The following is a 23,347-nucleotide window of genomic DNA, read 5'->3' on the forward strand; positions in this document are numbered from 1 at the left end:
ATGAACAACAATACTGGCACCATAGTAGGCAGGAGCAACAATACTGGTACCAAACAACAGCAATACAAGGTACTGGCACCAGTAAGACAAGGTAGGGCAAACAACTGTGGTAGCAGCAACAACAGAGACAACTTCTATGCACTCTCCCTCTCCCCCTGAAGAGACGGGGTCGATAGAGCCATACTTGAGAAACAGGCACGGACAATCAGCCATGATAGATAGATATGTGAATTGCAATGGAATAGATGAGCAGCAGTGTCACTCCCTCTCAAATTCGACAATGCATGAGAGTCGAGATTTGGAGAAAGTAACACCCAAATAAACAGAGAGACAAAGGCCACCTAGGAGAAGGCTCGGCGAGCGGTGACGAGGCTTCCAGAGGTTTGAGATGGCTCGATGAGCGGTAACGATGCTCACGGATGAAAGAGATCAGGCCATCAATGGCCAAGGGGCGTGTTGCCCATATGGTACACATTTAAAAGAGAGGCTCGGCGGTGAGCGCAAGAGACTAAAACTAACATGGGCTCAATCTGATTTTAACATATAGCAAGCACATAGAGAGATGAAAAGTAAGAGAAAAAAAGGCAGCTGCAGGCATAGGTAGAGAAAAAGAAAGGTAATGACTCAACATAAACACGACATGGACAGAGACAAGAGTAAAATTGCAAAAAAATGCGGTTATGGCTAAGGCAGAAGAAATATATGTTGATTATTAAGGAAAGGAGAAACGGGGATTTACAGCAAGGTGAAGACCCATGATGGGTTAGGAATAAGGAACGCCAACGACTCTCAATTTGTTAGAGGATATCACAGGTTAGCAACCAGGCTCTGATACCATGTCAAACAAAGTAGGGTAAAAATATTTAGTTATGCTCAGTATATGCTCATATTGTTATTCTTCTCCAATATGGAGGTATTTATACAAATACAAAGATGTGTTAACCCTAAATAAAATAGGAAATATATCTAAATTACAATAGGAAGTAAATCTCTATTACAATAGGACTAAATAATAATTGGAAAGTAACGAAAATTCTAATGAAATAAGGAACCAAAATCCTAACTAAGTAAGGACTCGCCAACAAAAATGCCCTCCTTGAACTTTTGAAGAAGAGAGAATTATTTCAAGATTTGTTTCCATTGTTGTGAAATTCTTTTGGTACTATTGCTGCTCTGCTACAGGAGATAGTTTCAATTTACCCTGTTCTGTCACCACCAAATTTAACTCCTGCTCAATCAAATCGAGTTTGCAATGCTCTAGCTCTTCTTCAGTGTGTGGCTTCTCACCCAGACACAAGAATGTTATTCCTCAATGCTCATATACCTTTATATTTGTACCCTTTCCTTAATACAACAAGCCAGTCAAGGCCTTTCGAGTACTTGAGGCTCACTAGCTTAGGTGTCATTGGTGCCTTAGTGAAGGTCGATGATACAGAAGTGATTAGTTTTCTTCTGTCAACAGAAATAATTCCACTGTGCCTGCGCACTATGGAAATGGGTAGTGAACTCGCAAAAACAGTGGCCACATTTATTGTTCAAAAGATTTTGTTAGATGATGTGGGCTTGGATTATATTTGTACTACAGCTGAGCGGTTTTTTGCAGTAGGTCGAGTCTTGGGAATTATGGTAGCATCACTTGCGGATCGCGCTTATTAAAACATATTATCCGATGTTATCTTCGATTGTCAGATAACGCAAGGGCTTGTGATGCTTTAAGAAGTTGTCTTCCAGAGGCATTAAGAGATGCTACCTTTAGTGGTTGCCTTCGTGAAGATCCAACTACAAGGAGATGGCTGCAGCAGTTGCTTCACAATGTTTCGGTTAGTCGGGTTCCTGCACTTCAGGCCGGAGGAGGGTTTGATCATATGATGGTGAACTAATATAAATAATTCAATGTTGTCCTTGGGCTGCCATCTGCTGTTTATGCATCAGAGAGGGCTGCATGCTTCTTATTTATCTACCTCAGTGCTAATGGGAAAATTTCATCTTTGTAATTACAAAATGTTTCTTCTGTAAACTTGGCCTCAAAAGGCGAAGCTTTTAACTATTCACTTCCAAGAGAAATCAATTGTTCCCAGAAGAAATTGTCTTCTTAGCTGATTTCTTGTGTAATTTTTTGAATTGTTCGGTTTATTTAACAAATTCCGTATTTTAAGAGTATTTCATCGGTTTCATGGCAAAATTATTCCTAATAAAGTCAGCCTTTCTTTTGGAAAAAAAAAGAAGAAAAAAAAAGAAGAAGCAAACAACCATATATTCCGTATTTTAAGAGTATTTCATCGGTTTGAACTTTTCTTCTCTCATTTTTTATTTTCGGTTATCTATTCATAAAAAAAGCACCATTTGTATTTGTGTGTAGATTTGTATCTTACTTGTTCAAATTGAAGTGCGCCTGTTCTTCTTTTGAAATTATATGCCTTTGAAATTTCAGCTCAGAGAAGTGGATATCCTACCTAAGGTGCATATAATGAACATGGAAGTTTGCTGCACTAGTTGGCTATCAAGGTGCCATCTTCTAGAACTTTGCTACTATAGGGGTTGGTAAAGTCATGGAAGTTACTGTTTCACCCTCACTTTGGTCTAGGGTGATAAAAAATTGCTCCATGTGTGTTCAGTATGACCTAATTTTTGCATAATTGAATCTGTTGTTTTTCTACGGGTGGTTTTATTTTCTTTTAGCTTCCTGCTGAAAAATGAGGTATAGGCTTGTATTTGTTGCACAGTGTGGCTTATGTAGGAATATAACCAAGTTAGTGATGCTTGAACATGTTGTTTTGAGCCAATTCAATGGGGAGCTTTTTATTTGCGGCAATGCGGGCAGTTTGGAGCGCTCTATGGATGCTGGGCATGTTTGTCTGCATTTACACTGCTGTGTACCGTTCCCTTGTTATAATAATTCTGTCTGAAGTGAATTTTTGTTTTTGTTGTAGGGACATTTATTCCTGTCAAAAGCTTTACTTGGTGTCAGTTCACGTTGTAAGTTCTAGTTATCTTTTTTACTATGAGAAGCCCGTTGTAATTTTTTTGTGCATAAAATTGAACATTAGACATCTGTAGTAGCTATTCGGTCATGCAATGACAATAATAATGCACTTTCGTGAACAAAGAATAAAGTTGTAATTCCTGCCCTTTTTTTCCTAGTTTCTAAAGCCAATTTCTTTTTGGGTAAATGGAGCCATTGGAGATGTTAGCTCTACCAGGGCTGTTCAAACAGCAACTGGTATTCAAAGAACCAAAATCAATTCGCAATCTAGACAGGAGTTTGAAAACTACAAAATATGGATGACACTATCATTGCCCGTCAAACTTTTCATCTTGCAGTTTCAATTGTTCCAAATCCCATTTCGTTATCAAAAATCCTGCAGCTGAGTTGCAACAACTTCACATCATTTAGACATGCTGGGATTCTTGTACCTTGCCAATACCAGCAACATCACTAGTATAATGAGACATAATCTTTCAACAGAAAGATGTTGGACATATTTGGATGCCTGTTTACAATTAATGTCTGATTTTCAATAAACCTTGATTGGAAATTATGAAATAGATAAATCTGTTACATTTTGTCCCCAACACACATCAATTCCAGTTAATGAGATAGAAGAATCATAGACAAAATATATGTGTGGAATGAAAGTATTAGATAAATCCGGCATTGTTCATCCACGGATAAATGCTGGATGCATCAATTGAGAAGAAAGGTATTGCCTTATGCAACTTAAAATGGAATCTCAGAAATTGGTGGCGCCTCAACACACCTCTTGATTACTAGACCATTGCCGGAAATTGGGTTCGTTTCGACAGCTAAACATGGGGCTCGCATAAAACCACTTTGGAACTTCATTGCCTGAAAATTTAATATCGAATATATAGCGCTAAGAAAAAGGATTTAACCCAAAACAAAATGAAAAAAAAACTCACACCCTGAAAACTACAACATATACCTAGAGATGCACAGCAAAATATTGCTAAATTTGAATTGAACACAAAAAGCAGATATATGACCAGAAAATGCAAAGATATCATTCAAAATTTGATGGATTTACATACTTTGGCTCCTTATTAGGATCAGTGTACCTCCTCTTTTGGTGATCCGCTGGTCCAGTAAACAAGGTAAGCCATCGAGCTTCATGATCACCAATGTCGACGACGTTAGCACGATGATCATCGTGAAGTGCCATGTAATCTGATTGGCGAGGCCTCTTGCCAAGACTAGTCTTTGATGCTAAAGACAAGGAAAGCAATTCGCAGTCTTGGTGTTGATCATCATCAATATCATCGTCGACTGCCATCGCATCAGGTAACAACAACTACGTTGGCCCATGATCAACAACAGCAGTCTCACTGACATCAGCAACCTGGTGGCCTAGTAGGTGGACCCCGCAGGGAATTTTGACGGGTGTGGGCACTTTGACAAACAAGTCAAATATAACTTGACACGTATTACCCTGCTTCGTCAGTGGTTCTTCAAACTCGTACGCGTACTTATCCAATAATGGAATAGACGTGAGTTGCACATGACTTTCCCATGATGCAATATGTTTCTCATTGACGAGTTTTCCATTGAGAAGAATCTTGACATCAGCTTGAGTAACAACACATAGAACCAATCTTAACGTCTCCCATTTTAAATTTGGAGGAATTTCAAAAATAACTTCACATCCAGAATTGTATTTCTTTGTTCCAGGACCTGTAACCAAATAAGGTCTAACTATTGATGCACCTTTACGACAGCTGAACCACTTTGGAACTTCATCGCCTGGAAGACGAATGTCAAAATGAGAACGCGAAGAAGAAACAGAAACCTGATTCAGAAAAATATTTTCTGTGATGTCGTAGCCGCGTAGTCTAACGCAATTGATCAAACTCAGATACATATTGTCATCCTTCCGTGGGAGTTCTGGAATTTTCTCCAATGATGTGCAGTTATCTAGCAATACCCAAGCCAGTTTTGGAATTTTTTCCAATGATGTGCAGTTATACAGCGATACGGATTCTATTCCTGGTGGAAGCACTTGTTCTGGAATTTCCAGAAGACTCTTGCAATAACTCAAGTCAAGAGTCCGCAAGTTGACAAATTTGCTAAAGCATCTCGGAAGATTGACAAAATTGTTTCCCGATAGATCAAGTTCTGTTAATGTGGACCAGCAATCAAGGTGCAGGAGTAAATCAATTTTTGATAGATTGCATCCTGTGAGACTAAATTGAAATAGGTTGGGAAGCAGCTGTAATTCGGAGTTGCTGGATGAAACTTGAGAGTTGAACGTAATTGTAAGGTTCTCACAATATGCAGCGAACAAGTGAGAAAGCCCAGTAAGATATGCAATTGATGAAGGCAATTCTCTTACGCCACTTCCTGATATGTACAAAATCCTTAGTGATTCCATCTCGACTTCTATTTCTGGGAAACTTTCAAGCCTTTTGCAACCACAAAGATCAAGTAGTTCAAGAGATTTCAATCCAAGTGTTGCAAACCTTGTAAGATTGAAGCATCCACCAAGATTCAATTTTTGAAGGCCAGTAAGATATGCAATTGATGGAGGCAATTCTCTTATGCCACTTTCTTGCATATCCAATATCTGTAGTGATTCCATCTCGACTTCTATTTCTGGGAAACTCTCAAGCCTTTTGCAATTATTAAGATAAAGTTTTTTAAGAGATTTCAATCTAAGTCTTGTTCCAAACCTTGTAAGATTGAAGCATCCACCAAGATCCAATTCAACAAGTTTATCAAGGAATCCAACAGAACCATCGACCTCAAACAAAAGTGTGCACTCGCGTAGATTCAAGTACTTTATATTTGGGATTCCAGATAAATCAGGGATTTTTTCTAAGAATTGACAACCCCTCAAATTCATAGATGTCAACTTTGACAAATGCTGTGAGACAAGAACACAAAAACAGGAAATAATTAATCACACGCTTCAAAAGACAAAAACTTAGAAAACAATTTTTCATTTTTTTCCTTCTGAAATTAACAACAGTATTTGAAATTATATATAATGGATGAAAATAATTTCAAATGCATACCTTAAAGTTAAATCCATCCAATTGTCTGATATGACTGCGTGGCATATTGAACTCAACAAGACGATTTCCTTGAAAATTGGGTGGCAAAGATTGTAACTGACATCTATCCCAATCAATCAATCTTAACGCGTTGGGCAGATAGTTAATGTGCCCACATAGAGATGCATTACGGTTTATGAAAATTTCAAGATTTACCATATTACAGAAGCATTCTGGATTCAAGGTTATCTCTGCTGGTTCTGGAAGCTTCACAATGATGCCTTTAATATTTCTTGTTCCCTAAGATAGAAAAGCATTAAGATCAAAAAACGGAGTCATTTTACAAACCAAAATGCAACCACATTTTGTTAAGAAAATTATATAGGTTACATAAGGTATTCTTTCTTGTCAAATTGAATATAATAACATATGTGATACTTACTGTACTTTCCGTTAGAACTTGTTCAACATCCTCGTAAAACCACAATCTACTACGCTTGCCGGGATCATTGGGGGATTCTTTGTGAACTATATCCTTGCCCAGTTTTTCTAGTAAGTCATGCATCTGAATCGTACCATAGTCAATAGTTATCATTGCCTTCTGAATGAGTACTTCAATACAATCTCGGGAGACCTTGTTCTTAGAATTGCTTACTATTTGTAGAACATAGTCCTTCTTTTTACCCTTGAAGAAACATGCGATGTCTAGAAAAAATTGTTGCATGGAATTTTCCAAGGCATCATAACTTTTTTGAAGTATTTTTTGAATACCTGTATATGGTTCTCCTTCATAACTATTTAATATATCTTGCCAACGATCTTTGTCTTTATTACGAAGATGAGAACCTAAAATTGTTAGAGCTAGTGGAACGCCTTGAGCATACTCTAGTGCACGTTGTGCGAGTTCCAAATAATCCTTTGGAGGTTTGTTGGTTCCGAAGGCACAGAAACTAAAAAGCTCAAGAGCTTGGTTGCGATATAACTTTTGGACCTCGTATATCAAATCAATTCCATGACATTTTAGCAATCCGCTATCTTGTGTAGTTGTAATGACTCTACTTCCCTCACCAAACCAACCAACACCAGCCAAATTGTCTAATTGCTTCAATTGATTTACATCATCAAGAATTAAGAGAATTTTTTTATGGCTCAATCGTTCTTTTATGACACCAATTCCTTCATCAACACTATGAATTTTCCATTCCCCGCCAAGAATTTTATGAAGAAGAATCTCCTGTAGCTTGATTAAGTCTCCATCTGACATTGAATTTTCTCTCACATTTGACAAGAAACAGCTTCCTTCAAATTTATGTGCAATGGCATTCCATATAGCTTTTGCAATTGTTGTCTTGCCTATTCCAGATGTCCCCCATATCCCAACCATGCGACGACCATTCCCACCAACATCTAAAAGCTTTTTCACATCTTGGACACGAGAATGAATTCCAACTGGGTGCTTGGCCACATTCCAATATGTACGGCTCAGTACTTGGCTTAAGATTCCATCAACGATGTTGTTGATAAATGTAGTTTCATATCTGCCAGTTGAACCAAATTTAAACAAATCCAACCACGCAAAAGAACACAACATACTCAAGTACGTAATAGTTGTTCTGACCAAAAAAGAAAAAAAGATGTAATAGTTGTTTAACCACAAACCTATGTTATGTATCATTTATACTTGTATGCCTTTTGAAGAGATTAATATATGGATTTTGAACTTTCTACTTACAGCTATCAAAAATACAAAAGTACCCAAGAAAATAAATCTTCTCACTACAGTTGTATATTTTTATAACAGAATACTTCTCACTGCGTAATAGTTACTCAACTTGCCGCTATTCGGTTTCACGTTTTTTTGTCAAGACGAAATTATCATATAATACTTAGCAAGCAACATAAAATCCTACAAAGCAATCTAAAGCAAACATTAAAAAGTAGATATCATCGGTTTTCAAAGTCGATATGCAAAATGATTTCTTACAGAGAAATTATTTGTTCGCTAGCTGAGTTGACTTTGGCTTACCTTGTTCTACTTCAAATGATGAAGTTTTATGATGGCTCGTTTGTGAGTGATTCCGGATAGGTCAATAATCACTTTTATGGAGAAGTACATGGGAAGTGTTTCTCTCCATAATCACTTAAAATTATTAAAAATGATTATATAAAGAAGTACGTAGAAGGTGTACCCAATAAGTGACAGAATAACTCGCAAATGAATTTGGTAGATTTTCGTCACCATTGGCATAAGAGTTGGATTAACAAAATCGTATAACACAGTACAAACATATCCTCGCTAGATCAAGTTCCAATGATCAATTCCAATTGTGTCTATAATTTGAGCTGGAAAAATTAAAAGGAAATTCCAATGCAAAAGTACTCGTAATTTTATATTTATTCAATTTCCAATATTATGAGTTACATAATTACATTACTCTATTGAGAAAAGTGGAGGGCATCTTCATCAAAACTAAATTTAAGTAATATTTCTGGAAATGTTACTTTAACTTAGGGGTGGGCATCTAAAATCGAAATACCGAAATCGTACACTAACCATACTGTACCATACTGATTTCATACCGTTTCATTTGGGATGGGGAGATAATCGGTACCGTATCAATAGAGTATGGTATGATAGCGGTATCAAGTATTTGGTACCGGTCAATACCGTACCATACCGAAATATAAACATGTTCAAATAGAAACATATATTTGTTGTGATGAACTGTGAAGGTAGGAAGCAGATTTTCCAAAGTCCCGTTTTGCAAATTTGTACATATAAAAAAGAAGAATTCTTGAGGCTGCTGGGGATTTGGGTAGCTGTTGTTTACTTTCTTTGATCAATGTCTATGAATTGTAATTTTCTTTTTGCATCTTCTGTCAAATTTTCTCGGATAATCATATCTATAAGTTCATTTTCATGGCTTAATTAATGTAAATTTCATCCTCAATTTTTGTTTTCCCCATTTTTGCAATTGAGTTGGGTTTTTTCCCCCATAATTAATGTCTTGCACATATAAGAAAATGTTGTAATTTAATATGGGTAGCCAACATTATGATGAAAAAAGTTGTGTTTTGTCTTCAAGCTTCAGTCTGAAGCTTTGGATTCTCAAGGCATATCATATGAATGAATTATGAAATTTAATAACTATTTTTATTGTCTCATTCATTCCGTCTTGCATTTTTTAGTTTTGTCATTTTAGTATCGATATCGTACCGTTACTGATTTGACACGGTACGGTATTGTACCAACTAAAGTTTAGCGAATCATGTGATGACTCATACAATACTCTCTATTTCCAATATTCTGCAGTTGCTGTGGCTATCCTGTACCCACCCACGTGTGGCAGCACATAAGACTTGATGTCTTTTTACTTTTTCTAATTTTTTTTCAATTATATATTATTAGTGTATTTTATATGCTTATTAAAATATAAGTTTCGCCTCAAAATATGACATCGAAAATATTTATAAAAAAAAAATTAAAATTAAAATAAAGATCTTCTCCCTGCAATTTAATAATGAGTAACAATTAAATGTGTAACAAATAGTAATGAGAAAGAAGAGAGAAAAAAAATTAAACATAAAAATGATAAAGATAGAAAATATACGTACTCTCCATCCTTGAAAGTATGTCCGGACAAATTTGCTGCTTCTGTAAGAGCTTCCCTCCATATGAGCACTTTCTCCTTGTCATTCTTGAATTTCCTTTTAATAAGTTCTTCAAATGCGTCACCAAATTTACTTTTTTGGTTTCGCACATGAGATGGATCCACCTTGTAAAAAATGGGCAAAACTACTTGTTGCTTTGATTGTTTACATTGAAGGATCTTGACAAGTTCATCCAAGCACCACCTCGAAGATGCATACTTTTCAGAGAATACAATGAGAGAAATTCTTGATTCTTCAATTGCTTTGACAAGGGCTGGGGATATTTCTTCTCCTCTTACAAGCTCTCGATCAATGAAGGTCCAGATTCCCTTACGGACTAAAGCCTTGTGCAAATGATCTGTAAAATTGAAGCGTGTATCCCCACCTCTGAAACTCAAAAACACATCGTATGAAAAAGAAGAAGAAGAAGAGACTGGTTGAGTGGTCATAGGGGGCAGATCTGAAGGAAGTTGAGGTTGAGTAGCCCAACTCCCTATACACCTGAATAAGGATTTGAAGAACATCGAAGAATTGAAGAAGAAGCAGAGAGAATCTTATCTGATTTTGTATTGATTTTCTTTCTTAATAAAACGATACAGTAAGAACTAAGCTTATATGCATGACAAATAGCTTAAGGCTTAAACAAACTCAACAAAATCACGTGCTCTCCATGTGCCTAACTCAACTAACTTGTGCATTCATCAGGATAAACTAAACATAAGCTCAAAAATTGGGTATGGTAGTGGAGCCCTAGTTAGATTTATGAGGTCTTTCAGTGCAAGTAGTTGTAGACTAGTCAGCCGAAGCAGTTTCTTTGTAATGCGACGGTACCTAAAACGTGTTGAGATGGTCTTTTAGTGCAAGTAGTTGAAGACTAGTCAGCCGAAGTAGTTTCTTTGTAATGCGACGGTACCGACAACGTGTTGAAGTGAAGGGTAAGGAACCCGTTTTCTTTGAAATGATGGTCTTTTAGTGCAAGTAGTTGTAGACTAGTTAGCCGAAGCAGTTTCTTTATAATGCGACGGTACCTACCACGTGTTAAAGTGAAGGGTAAGGAACCCGTTTTCTTTGAAATGATGGTCTTTCAGCGCAAGTAGTTGTAGACTAGTGAGCCGAAGCAGTTTCTTTGTAATGTGACGGTACCTACAACGTGTTGAAGTGAAGGGTAAGGAACCCGCTTTCTTTGAAATGATGATCTTTCAGTGCAAGTAGTTGTAGTCTAGCCAGCCGAAGCAGTTTCTTTGTAATGCGACAATACCTACAATGTGTTGATGGTCTTTCAATGCAAGTAGTTGTAGACTAGTCAGCCGAAGCAATTTCTTTGTAATGCGACGGTACCTACAACGAGTTGAAGTGAAGGGTAAGGAACCCGCTTTCTTTGAAATGATGGTCTTTCAGTGCAAGTAGTTGTAGACTAGTCAGCCAAAGCAGTTTCTTTGTAATGCGACGGTACCTACAACGTGTTGAAGTGAAGGGTAAGGAACCTTCAAGGCAACTTCTCCTCTGGTTGAGCTAATAGTAGAGGAAAATGTAATGATTCTTTTGGGTATTAAACTCCTTGCAAGAGAAGAAAAGAAAAGAGATGGCAGCCACAATCGCATCATAACTTCTTATAATACTTCATAGGCCATATGTCAATGCATCATAACTTATTCTGAGTAATATGAAATTTCTATTTTCACTAAATCAATATATAAAAGTGATGGCTAAAAATGATTTAGGCTAAAAATCATGTGATCAGTTAAAAGATTAGAAACTCACTAGCAACTTGACTAGCAGTTTCCACTAGCTCACGAGCTGAGACCTCAGAGGAGATGAGGATCACAAGAGCAAACATAAAGCCAAGAAGAAGAAAAGTCTTGGAGGATGATGCCATGTTTTTCTTAACAACACAATTTAGATGAAGACAAGATTGTTGAGTGAACTTAATGTGGCTTCGCCTCAACCAGTTTATAGACCCTTGAGGATAGAGTGGGTGGTGGGGGAAGAGAGGGAGAGATAAGAATTTCTGTGGACATCGTTGAACTGAAGACGTACGCCTAAAGGAGAGGAACACTTGAAACCTAGTTGATCACATTTTGTGGACTTAATTTGAAAAAAAAAACACTCATTTTTTTTCCACAAACGTTGATGGTTTGTCTCCTTTTGTAAATCATTTAACGAACAGAGATGAAAATCAAGTCTACACATATATCTTCAATAAATAAGTTTCAAATGTCTTTGTATGCCTTTTGGTTTTATGATTGAACTCTTGTTCTCAAAAAGTTTCATATGGACGTCAAGGGTGGAATCAGGAATTTTTCAACGGGTGGGCTAGCTAAAGTTATTAGCTTAAAATTTAATGATTATTTTTTTTGGTACTTACAATTTCTATAGTCTTTCTAGAAATAAAAGTAAACATTAAATCGTATAAACCAAGCTAGTTCATAGCTCCATAGACTAATTTTTAATAAGTTTTAACATAAACCAAATAGGGTTTAACACCATAGTAGATTGAACATCTAAGGCTTTTTACCTAGATTTAGGTTCCTTCATGCATTCATATCATACATGAAAAGTTGTTTTATGTAAAAATATTGACTAAGTATGAAAAATGGATTTTCAGAAAAATCATTTTCTTAAGATAATTTTTGGCGGCTTTTATTCTTCACACATCAAATAAGAAAACTTCATTTTATGGGATTTTAGTATGAAGTATATATTGATTTAATGGCAGCTACAAAAGTCGTCAAACGCTGAAATTTCTATTTTCACTGACGCGCTTTCTTCCAATACAAAAGTGAAAGTGGGTAAGGAGCCTTCAAGGAACTTTCATAAATAAAGACCAAAGATTCTTGCCCTTTTCTAACTCCTAGCGACTGTAGCCTTTATTCTACTTACCCTATTTTTTCTAAATTAATTTATTCACACATTGACTTATATATATATATATACCTTTCGTAAATAAAGACCAAAGATTCTTGCCCTTTTCTAACTCCTAGCGATTGTAGCCTTTATTCTACTTACCCTTTTTTTTCTAAATTAATATATTAACACATTGAGATATATATATATATATATATGCTATAAAATGAACTGGGATATGTGCGAATATTGAGCTGCACGTAAAGTAGATGAGACACAGTATTTAACGAGGTTCGGCTATGCCTACGTCCTCGGAGAGCAACAGCAGTAACTTTTCACTATATGAAATAATAGGGCTACAACTTTAGTGTTTACAATATGTATGACTCACTCAATTTTCTCTCTTGGAGAATTTCTCTCTTGCTCTCTTTCCTCTCAACTCACTCACCCTCATTCTTCCTTATCTTCCTCTTCTCTATGTGTAAACTTCTCTTGATGGAGGTATCTATTTATAGGCCTAAGACATTGGTTGTTCACCTCACAATATAATTGGTAGACAACATCATTAATATTCTTCAATCAACAACATCATTAATATTCTTCAATCAATTGGGTAGTGGTTTGGTTTGGTGGTTGAGTGGTTAGGTTTAGTGGGTGTTAGTTGGCTATGTGGGCTTCACCTATTCTTCTTTACTTATTCTTCTTTACAACACTCCCCCTTGGAGACCACATGTCCCTAGATTGGTTGCCTCATTAAAACCTTGCTTGGAGAAAAACCCTGTGAGGTAGAAAACTGATGGAAGGAAGAAAAAAAAAGAGTACAGCAATCTGTATAGCATACTTCTAGATGCCCCCCCTGATTAATATCTCCCCCTGATGTCTTCATGACTATCTTTTGGAGTGAGAATCTTTCGGAGTGAGTGGAGGATATAGCCATTAATAATTCTCGTAGTTGAGTAAGTAAATATATTTCCAGTGAGCTATCTCTATGTAAATCATAGAAATTTTCAGAGTCCGCGTTTCTAACAAAACTTGGGCTATTTGTAAGTTCACTTGAAAGAATATGCCCGTACATGGTGTTATGCGGAGATAGCATCAAATATACCTCACATCATCCCAAAATGATGGTGATGGAGTTGAGCCCTATCTGGAAAATATGATGGCCGGTCCAATATACTTCCGGAAAATCATTAAAGTGTCCAACGGATAATACTCATAAAAATGCTTCAATACTTTCTTAGTATAAGCAAGAATCTCGTTGGTATAATGCTCGATCCTTAAGTCGAGACAAATATTTCGTGAATTCTGCAGAAGCTTTAATGTGTTGCAATCACATTATAATCAATGTACTCAATGAGGTAATTTATGCATATTAATATTGAGTACAAATTTTGTGCTTCAAGCACATGTTTTGTGCTTCAAGCACATGTCCTTTAGGGACTTGCTTTATGCAATTGTCAATCTTCTCAACGGATTTTGTCTAAAAGGGATTAAACTTTATGACACATTATATAGCTTTAACCCATCTATTTATACATCTTTAGGGAATCGCTTCTGGCGATATGCTCCGTGCATTTAATAACCCTTAAAGATAATATGTTGGTCTCCGTAATTGTGTAATAAGGGTGGAGAAAACCCAACATTCCTTGTTTCTGCTAGAAAACAGTGTGTCATACAAAGTAGGTATATTCCCTTTTATTCCGAACACCCAAGTATAAATTCAGTATTAACAAATTTTGGGGTTCGTATTGTGGGTTTGTTCTTTCACGTTCATTCTCATTTATAATGGAATTACCTCGTTCCATTTTGGCCAATGATATTGTCGACATTTAATAATTGAACGTGGTTCCAATCAACACGGCCCATTGATGATTCGAGTAGCTACTCAAAAACCAAAAATTGTCATTCATCAATTCATAATCTCACAATTCTCATGTGCATGCGCATGCATCAATTATAAGCATTTCTTTTGCTTTTGGGTACCCAAGCCACTTCATGGGGCTTTTATTATGTGAGAATGTGGATTATAACCTCCATTGGAGCGTTATTTTACATAGGGCGTGGAAAATCTCCATTTAGGGAGTTGGAACATTTAGAACCCATATATCTGTCATGCTGCAGGCATGCCACAGATTAATACATACATGTCAATTAATTTCTGGGACTTTAACCCATATTATGGGACTTTAACCCATATAATTTGTTACGCATTAGGCGTGCATAATATCAATATTGACATGTCAAAGGATTGTCCTTTCGGGACTTCAATCCATATCATTTGCTACGCAACAGGCGTGCACCCATATATCTGTCATGCTGCAGGCATGCCACAGATTAATACATACATGTCAATTAATTTCTAGGACTTTAATCCATATTATGGGACTTTAACCCATATAATTTGCTACGCATTAGGCGTGCATAATATCAATATTGACATGTCAAAGGATTGTCCTTTCGGGACTTCAATCCATATCATTTGCTACGCAACAGGCGTGCACCCATATATCTGTCATGCTGCAGGCATGCCACAGATTAATACATACATATCAATTAATTTCTGGGACTTTAACCCATATAATTTGCTACGCATTAGGCGTGCATAATATCAATATTGACATGTCAAAGGATTGTCCTTTCGGGACTTCAATCCATATCATTTGCTACGCAACAGGCGTGCATCATATTGATCACTGCTATACCCATATTCTGTTCTTATGGTACATTAATCTGTGCAGTGTATTATCAATGTATCCAACTTGCAATCTGTAAAATTTGCATTAATAATTCATGGATACATACAAGCCATTCTTTTGGAACGGACTTATCTCCCCATTTGGTTACCTTTCAAGATAAAATATCAAATAAGTATATAAGCATAAAATAACACAAGTATTGCTTACATCCTTAGGTGGGAGAAACTTTTCTCAAGTATCATTCAAGCTCGTATCAGCCCAGTAAATATAATGTAGCGCTTGATGATCTAGTTATATCCTGCAAGAGCAAAAATCACAACTCTTTTGCCTCTGTTAAAACAAATAAACCTCACAGTTAGGATCACTTCATGGATTCATTCTTCAGATGTTCATTCTAAAGAAATAAAATCTCTTATGAACAGAGAGTTATAAAAAGAGAAAAAATGCAAAAATAATGTGATATTGATTGCAAGAGAAGGTAAGCAATCAAGGAAGGAAGCTGGTGGGAGCAGACAACAAGCTCAGCAATCAAGGAAGGAAGCTGGTGGGAGCAAACGACAAGCTCTCATTTCTTCTAGTTTAGAAGAACTTCCGGAGATTAGAGCATAAGGTTGCCTTCACAGTTCCCTGATGTGGCGGGAACGTGATCAGGGGTAGTCTCGCTTCCTGAATGGATGATCAGAGATAGTCTTGCTTCTCGGGCATATTAAGTGCTCACTGATAAGAAAAACAAGTAGATATCGCATCACTAGGTATGGAGAAAACTGGATGTCTTCTGCAAAGAAAATTTCGTTAGTAACACATTTATACACAAATACAATGAATAGGTAGAACCGGTGAATTTCAAATTAACCATAAGAAAATTGCGAGATTCTCGGGGTACTTTTGAAAAAGTAGCTCCGTGAAATCCGTAAAGCAAGATCTGCTTTTGATGAAAATAAAACTTTGAAAACGCCGAAAGTGCCGACAAACATTTAATGGAGGCCACGTGAAGTTTTGGAATCTGGGAAAGAAAAAGATAATATGGGGATCTGAGATAATATTGGGATTCTGGAAACTGTAGCCATATTTCCTCCTATAGATATTGCCTTTGCAAAACTTGATTGGAGCAACTGCGTTTCAACTTGCTCCTTTCCTGTATAATAATTGCGCACATTCTTAAAATTTGCACCTGTGGTTTTTACGTCTTTTCAAAATGACGGTTTGGAACCTTGTGCCTTATAGGTTCAAATAACCACATCGACTCTCCCAAATTTCATATTTCAACGTATGGGAGCCCGGAACTTTTGGCCTGGGCTAAACACAAACTCATAATTTATTTGCCCTTTTCAAAATGGACATGAAATATGAATTGAGTAAAAGCCACGCTAATATCTCATATATTTGGGTTCATGAGCTTCCGGCCCAGATATAACGAAATATGTGGGGAGCCTCAATTCATCATTCTCTTATGCCAAAGAGATATGTGGCGTACCACAATTTGCAATAATACCTCAAGGGTTGTCCATTTAATTGTTGGAACTTCAGGTTCTCAACACTGTTAGATTTTGAACTTCTGGCCAAAATCACATATTCTCATGGTATGGACATTCAACCCCCTTAGATTTTGAACTTCGGGCCAAAATCACATATTCTCATGGTATGGACATTTTTATAATTTTCTGTACATATTTCTGGACTTCAAGCCCTTACATAATTGTCCATATTTTGAGGAACTTCTAGCATCTCATTTAATTGCTCATCCATGAGTTTAAGGAACTGCAGGTTCCCTCTTTGAATAGTGATGGTTTACCCAAAATGGTAAATATTTATGCATACATCACTATTCATGTATACAGCACTATTCATGTGTACAGTACATTTGCCAGTACAGTTATCATCTATGTGTACGGCATTATGAACCAATACGGTACTGTTACATCATTAAGGAACCCCAGGTCCTTATTTACATGTCAGGGATCAAGGACCCTCAAGTCCAATTACATGTTTACAAATATAGTACCGGAGAGACTGCCAGCTCTCATATTAACATCATCATCAAGGATCTTTAAAGTATAATTTTTGGGTAGTCTAGGGTATATATTAGGCTGTAAAACCATAAACCCTTTTATCAACTTAATTTTTAAAATTATATAATTTAGTTTTAAGGGTTTAGGGTATTAATTGTTAACGACGGTGGTTGAGTCGTGGAATACATATGTTACGTCGTGTAGTAAAATATCCGACATGGTTTCCACTTTAAACGACGTCATTTTAATATGTAAGTCGTCTATTATAATTTACAACGTTTTCAATTTGTTAACTTCGACGTGGTTTTTCAGTCGTCTTTATATCAAAATATTCAAAATAAATTTAAAATTAATCCGAAAAATGAAGCGTCAAAATAAACGGCGTTACGTTCAGTGTTTCCGTCGTGGAATATTACATTTACGTCGGTTCTTGTAGAACTTTCGCCATGGTTTTTCTTTCGACGTTTTAAAGAGCGCGCACTCTAAAAATTTTCGCGCGCCCTAAATTTTTTTATATTTCGCTCTTATTCTTATACTTCTAACCCTGAACCCTAAAATTTTCAGATTTCGCGCAACATAACATTCGCTCTCTCACTTCTGCTCTAATTAAAAGTTGCACTCTCCAGGCTCCGTCGAATCTGTGAGCTCGTCCAACCTGTAAGTACAAACCCTATCTTCCCCTTGTAAATTCATTGAATGATATTAGGTTGTTTTGTTAAAGGGTTTTAGGTACATGCTCTGTGATCTGTTAATAATGTGCTTATAGGTATGGGTTCATGGATTTTCTGTTTAATGGGTTCATGGATTACATTATCTGTTATGTTGAATTGGGAATGGTTTTAATTTTGTCGGATCTTTTAATCACCCTATGTTATGTTGAATTGGGAATGGATTTATTGTTTTCATGCTTGGTTTCATGTATATGTTGGTTTCTTGCTTGGTTTCATATATATGTTGTGTTCTTAATGGGTTTTGGGTTCTTGAAAATAAACTGAGACACGACGCCTTTTTAGGCATACGACGACGATTACACGACGGTTTATGAAAAAACCGTCGTTGTATTACTTATACACGACGCTTTTTTCATAAACTCTCGTTTGTATTACTTATATTAGACGATGTCTGTTGAAAATCCGTCGTCTATATATGCCAAATACGTCTGTTTTTGTTTAAAACCCGTCATCTCTGTTGTGTATTACTTGCTATTAGATCTTTGTATAATCTGCTATAGTGATGGTCATTGCCTGTATTTTCACTTTATTATAGATAATAGGTTATAGTGTCGGAGATGGATAAGTCATAGATGCACTCGGATAGAAGATCGAAGGCATATGAGTTTGGGGTGGAAGCATTTTTGAACTTTTCTGTAGAAAATCTTCTAACTACAACACATATCCGTTGTCCATGTGTTAAATGTGTTAATTTGAAGTTGTTTGGGGTTGGAATTATAAGGGATCACTTATACTTTAATGAAATTGGCCAAAGCTATAAGAATTGGACATTTCACGGAGAACCTTGGGAAGCAACTACTAATGCTAGTAGAAATGTTGAAGAAGATGATGGCCATAGTAGGTACAGTTTTGTGTTTGAAGAAATTGATATGGATGACAATGATTTTGGTTCCAATCCGTATGAGTTTGCCAATGTGATTGGGGATGGAGATCAACCAGTGTACCCTGGTTGTAGAAAGTACACGAAGTTATCGGCATTAGTGAAGTTGTATAATTTGAAGGCAAAACATGGGATGAGTGATGTCTGTTTTACAGAATTATTGATACTTCAAGGCGATTTGCTTCCAGAAGGAAATACAATACCAACCTCTATGTATGAGGCTAAAAAGACTTTGTGTGCATTGGGGCTGAGTTATGAGAAAATGCACGCATGCCCCAATGATTGCATCTTGTATAGGAAGGAGTATGAGGATTCAACTAATTGTCCTACTTGTGGTATCTCAAGGTGGAAGGAAGGCAAAGATTCAATCTTGAAAGAGGGTGTGCCAGCAAAGGTGGTGTGGTATTTTCCTCCAATTCCAAGGTTTAAAAGGATGTTTCAATCACATGAGACAGCTAAGAGTTTGACTTGGCATGCTGCTAGAAAATCAATTGAAGGTCAGATGTCTCATCCGGCGGATTCCCCGTCTTGGAAACTTCTTGATGATAAATGGCCTGAGTTTGGTAATGAGCTGAGAAACTTGAGATTGGCTCTTTCATCTGATGGATTCAATCCCCACAGTTCTCTAAGTAGAAGATATAGTTGTTGGCCGGTTATTTAGTTACATATAATCTCCCTCCATGGCTGTGCATGAAACGAAAGTTCATGATGTTAACCTTATTGATTTCCGGTCCTAAACAACCCGGAAATGATATAGACGTCTACTTGGAGCCTTTGATTGATGATTTAAAATCTTTGTGGGATGGGATTAGAGGAGTGTATAATGCACATAATGGAGAATACTTTACACTCAGAGCTGCATTAATGTGGACAATTAATGATTTCCCCGCCTATGGAAACTTATCTGGTTGTGTTGTTAAAGGATATAAAGCTTGTCCAATATGCGGCGAAGATACACCTAGTCACAGGTTGAAAAATGGCCACAAAATTTGTTACATTGGGCATAGAAAATGGTTACCAATCAATCATCCATATAGGAGGCAACGTACAGCTTTTAATGGGAAACCTGAATATGGCATACCTCCCGAGCCATTAACCGGAGAAGAAGTGCTGCATATGGTTGAAAATGGTGACAGAGTTTGTTGGAAGAAGAAATCAATATTCTTTGATCTCGAGTATTGGAAATACCTTCCTGTGAGGCATGCCCTAGATGTTATGCACATTGAGAAGAATGTTTGCGATAGTATCATTGGTACATTGCTGGAGATCCCTGGAAAAAATAAAGATGGGATTGCTGCTCGATTAGATTTATTGAACATGGGGGTCAAAACTGATTTGCAACCCGAGTATGGAGAAAGACGTACTCGTTTGCCTCCTGGGCCTTGGAATTTGTCAAGAGCAGAGAAGAGAGAGGTTTGCAATTCTTTCTATGGTATGAAGGTGCCTGAAGGTTATTCTTCAAATATTAAAAATCTTGTATCTTTACAAGATTCAAGACTTCTTGGCCTTAAATCACATGATTGTCATACCTTAATGCAACAATTGCTCCCTGTGGCAATTCGTTCTGTTTTGGAGAAGCCTGCAAGGTATGCAATAACTCGTTTGTGCTTCTTCTTCAATGCTATATGTGCAAAGACTGTTGATGTTTCCAAGCTAGATAAGTTGGAAGAAGATGTAGTAGTTACTCTGTGTTTGCTTGAGAAGTACTTTCCCCCTTCATTCTTTGATATCATGGTTCATCTAGTAGTACATCTTGTCAGAGAAGTTCGTCTATGTGGGCCAGTATATTTTAGGTCGATGTATCCGTTTGAAAGATATATGAAAGTGCTGAAGGGGTATGTTCAGAATCGTACTCGTCCCGAAGGTTGCATTGCTGAGCGGTATATAGCTGAAGAAGCGGTAGAGTTTTGTACTCAGCATTTATCTGATGTTAGTACAGTTGGAGTGCCTTCAAGCCAAAAGATAGGACTTTCAAAGCCATTATCAGGTTGCACAGTGAGCGTAGTTGATCAGGACCTGTTGAATCAAGCACATCTATATGTCTTGGAGAATACGGAGGAAGTCCTACCTTATATCGAGTACGTATGAGTTTTATTCTTTAACTTATTGATTTTAAATTATTTCTTATGTTTATCTTCTATATTTGGGACCGTAATGCTTGAATTTTTCGTGTCATGTAGGCAACATATGATCCACATCAAGACTGCTTATCCAAAATTTAGAAAGAGAACAAAGTGGCTGCAGGATAAGCACAATAGCACTTTCATTCAATGGCTACGCTTCAAGGTATATGTTGTTGAATAACATATTTCTCTTTTAATTTTCTTCTTATTTCTATGTTAGATTGAATTAAGATATGATTAATTTGAGGAAGACAATCATGGCGTATCAGAAAATTTAAGGTGGCTAGCAGCTGGTCCAAACATGGCAGTGCCATTATATAGGAGCTATCTTATTAAAAGTATTAAATTCAATATCAAGGCACAAGATGATGTGCGGACAACTCAAAATAGTGGAGTTTATTTACTTGCACATACCATGCAAGTTGCTAGTGCCAAGGATAAAAACCCAATTCTCTCAAATATGGGTTTCTATGGTGTCATTCAAGAAATTTGGGACCTTGACTACCAAAACTTTACAATCCCAGTCTTTAGGTGTGATTGGATAGATAGTTCTGGTCTTGTAGTCGACGAACTTGGATTTACCCTTGTAGATTTGAGTAAAATTGGACATAGGAATGACCAATTTGTTTTGGCTTCTCAAGTCAAACAAATATTTTTTGTTGACGACCCGATGCATCGTGGTTGGTCGGTAGTGTTATCAATGCCTAATAGAGAATATAATGATGTTATTGGTGATGAAGTCTTAGGTGATGTGATAATTGAGTGTGAGCCATTTACTAGAGGGATGCCAAATGTTGACACATTTGATGAACTGGTGGGTGAGTTAGGCGGTCAAAATATTCGAGATGGATGTGAAGATATATGGATTGAATGATGCTTATGTAATTGGCAGTGTATGACATTAATTTTGTAATATATTGTAATGTGATTTCTTCACTTTCTACGTTCAAATAAAACACGACGTTATTGTGAACCAGTTATTCAGCATATTTACCGACGTCTTAAAGCAACGTAACAATGAAGAACCACGATGCTATTGTGAAGCAATTATTCAGGATATCACGTCGGGAAGGATTAAGAACCGCCGTGTAATTCAAAATAACACGACTCCAATCCCATAATACCGACGTCTAAAAAATGAGATATATAATCTGAACGTTAAAAAATACGACGTCATCATACATTTTCCACGTCGCAAGTTCTTTTATAAACGAAGAGGAACGAAATGAATTCCGACGGTAATTCATTATAACCGCCGTCTAATATCAATTAAACGACGTTATTTGTAATACGGCTCTCATCATAATCAACGCCGTCTATATGTTCTGTAATACGGCTCTCATTTATTTGGAACCGACGTTGTTTAGAAGTTCAACATCGTCTATATTAATAAGTGCGTCGTGAGTAATGAATACATATAAATACAACGTCGACTACATAAATGCCACCGACGTTGTTTCGCATTCAACGTCAACTATATAAATACATACGTCATAAATAATGACACTGACAACTATTTCCACGTCATCTTTTTTAGAAAAATCGAAGTGGAAAATTTATTTCACGACGGTTGTTTGTAAATAAGAGACGTAGTAGATTTCAATAACGTCGTCTTCTCATGTATTTAAAGACGTCATATTTTTTCTTGTCGTGAAAATTATATTTGACGGCGTAGTGTTTTAGTTGTCGTCGTTGTATGTCTATCTTGCGGCCTTGTTCTTTTAATATGTGTCATATTTTTCCTTTTTAACGACGGTGATTTGTTTGAGTTGGTCGTCTATTCTCATCCTCGACAATTTTTTAGAACTTTAGCAGACTAAACACGTCTGTTTTTATTTGTTTTCGACGTTGTTTTATTTAACAACGTCTAATATTTATCGTCGTTGTTTGTTTCTGAAAATATGACGTATAAATTTTGTAATACGACTCTCATATATTTGTAACCGACGTTGTTTCGTTGTTCAACGTCTACTCTATAAATACATACGTCGTAAATAATGACACTGACAACTATTTCCACGTCATCTTTTATAGAAAAATCGAAGTGGAAAATTTATTTTACGACGGCTCTTTTTATATAGGCGACGTAGTAGGTATCAATAACGTCGTCTTCTAATGTATTTAAAGACGTCATATTTTTTATTGTCGTGAAAATGATATTTAACGGCGTCTTATTTTAATTTTCGTCGTTGTATGTCTATCTTGCGGCCTTGTTCTGTTAATATGTGTCATATTTTTCCTTTTTAACGACGGTTTTTTTAGAGAGTTGGTCGTCTATTCTCATCCTCGACTTCTTTTTTAGATCTTTTTGCAGTACAAAGACGTCGTTTTGTGTTTTTTGATGACGTTGTATATTGTAACAACGACGGTGATTTAGCGTCGTGGTTTATGAGGGAAAAGATGA

At 36.6% G+C, this 23,347-nt stretch overlaps 1 protein-coding gene and 1 pseudogene across 1 annotated transcript; one reads left to right on the top strand and one right to left on the bottom strand.

The window, feature by feature from the left end:
* On the top strand, positions 1-2,014 carry LOC18786433 (annotated as a pseudogene).
* LOC18785656 (TMV resistance protein N) lies at positions 3,443-10,913 on the bottom strand. Its single transcript, XM_020556559.1, has 5 exons — positions 9,625-10,913; positions 6,452-7,547; positions 6,031-6,309; positions 4,051-5,879; positions 3,443-3,847 (listed from the first exon to the last, which is right to left on the bottom strand). The coding sequence occupies exons 1-4, from the start codon at positions 10,182-10,184 to the stop codon at positions 4,311-4,313; spliced, it is 3,504 nt and encodes a 1,167-aa protein (XP_020412148.1). The 5' UTR covers positions 10,185-10,913; the 3' UTR covers positions 3,443-3,847; positions 4,051-4,310.

This window comes from Prunus persica, chromosome G2, assembly GCF_000346465.2.
Source record: "Prunus persica cultivar Lovell chromosome G2, Prunus_persica_NCBIv2, whole genome shotgun sequence".
NCBI lineage: Eukaryota > Viridiplantae > Streptophyta > Magnoliopsida > Rosales > Rosaceae > Prunus > Prunus persica.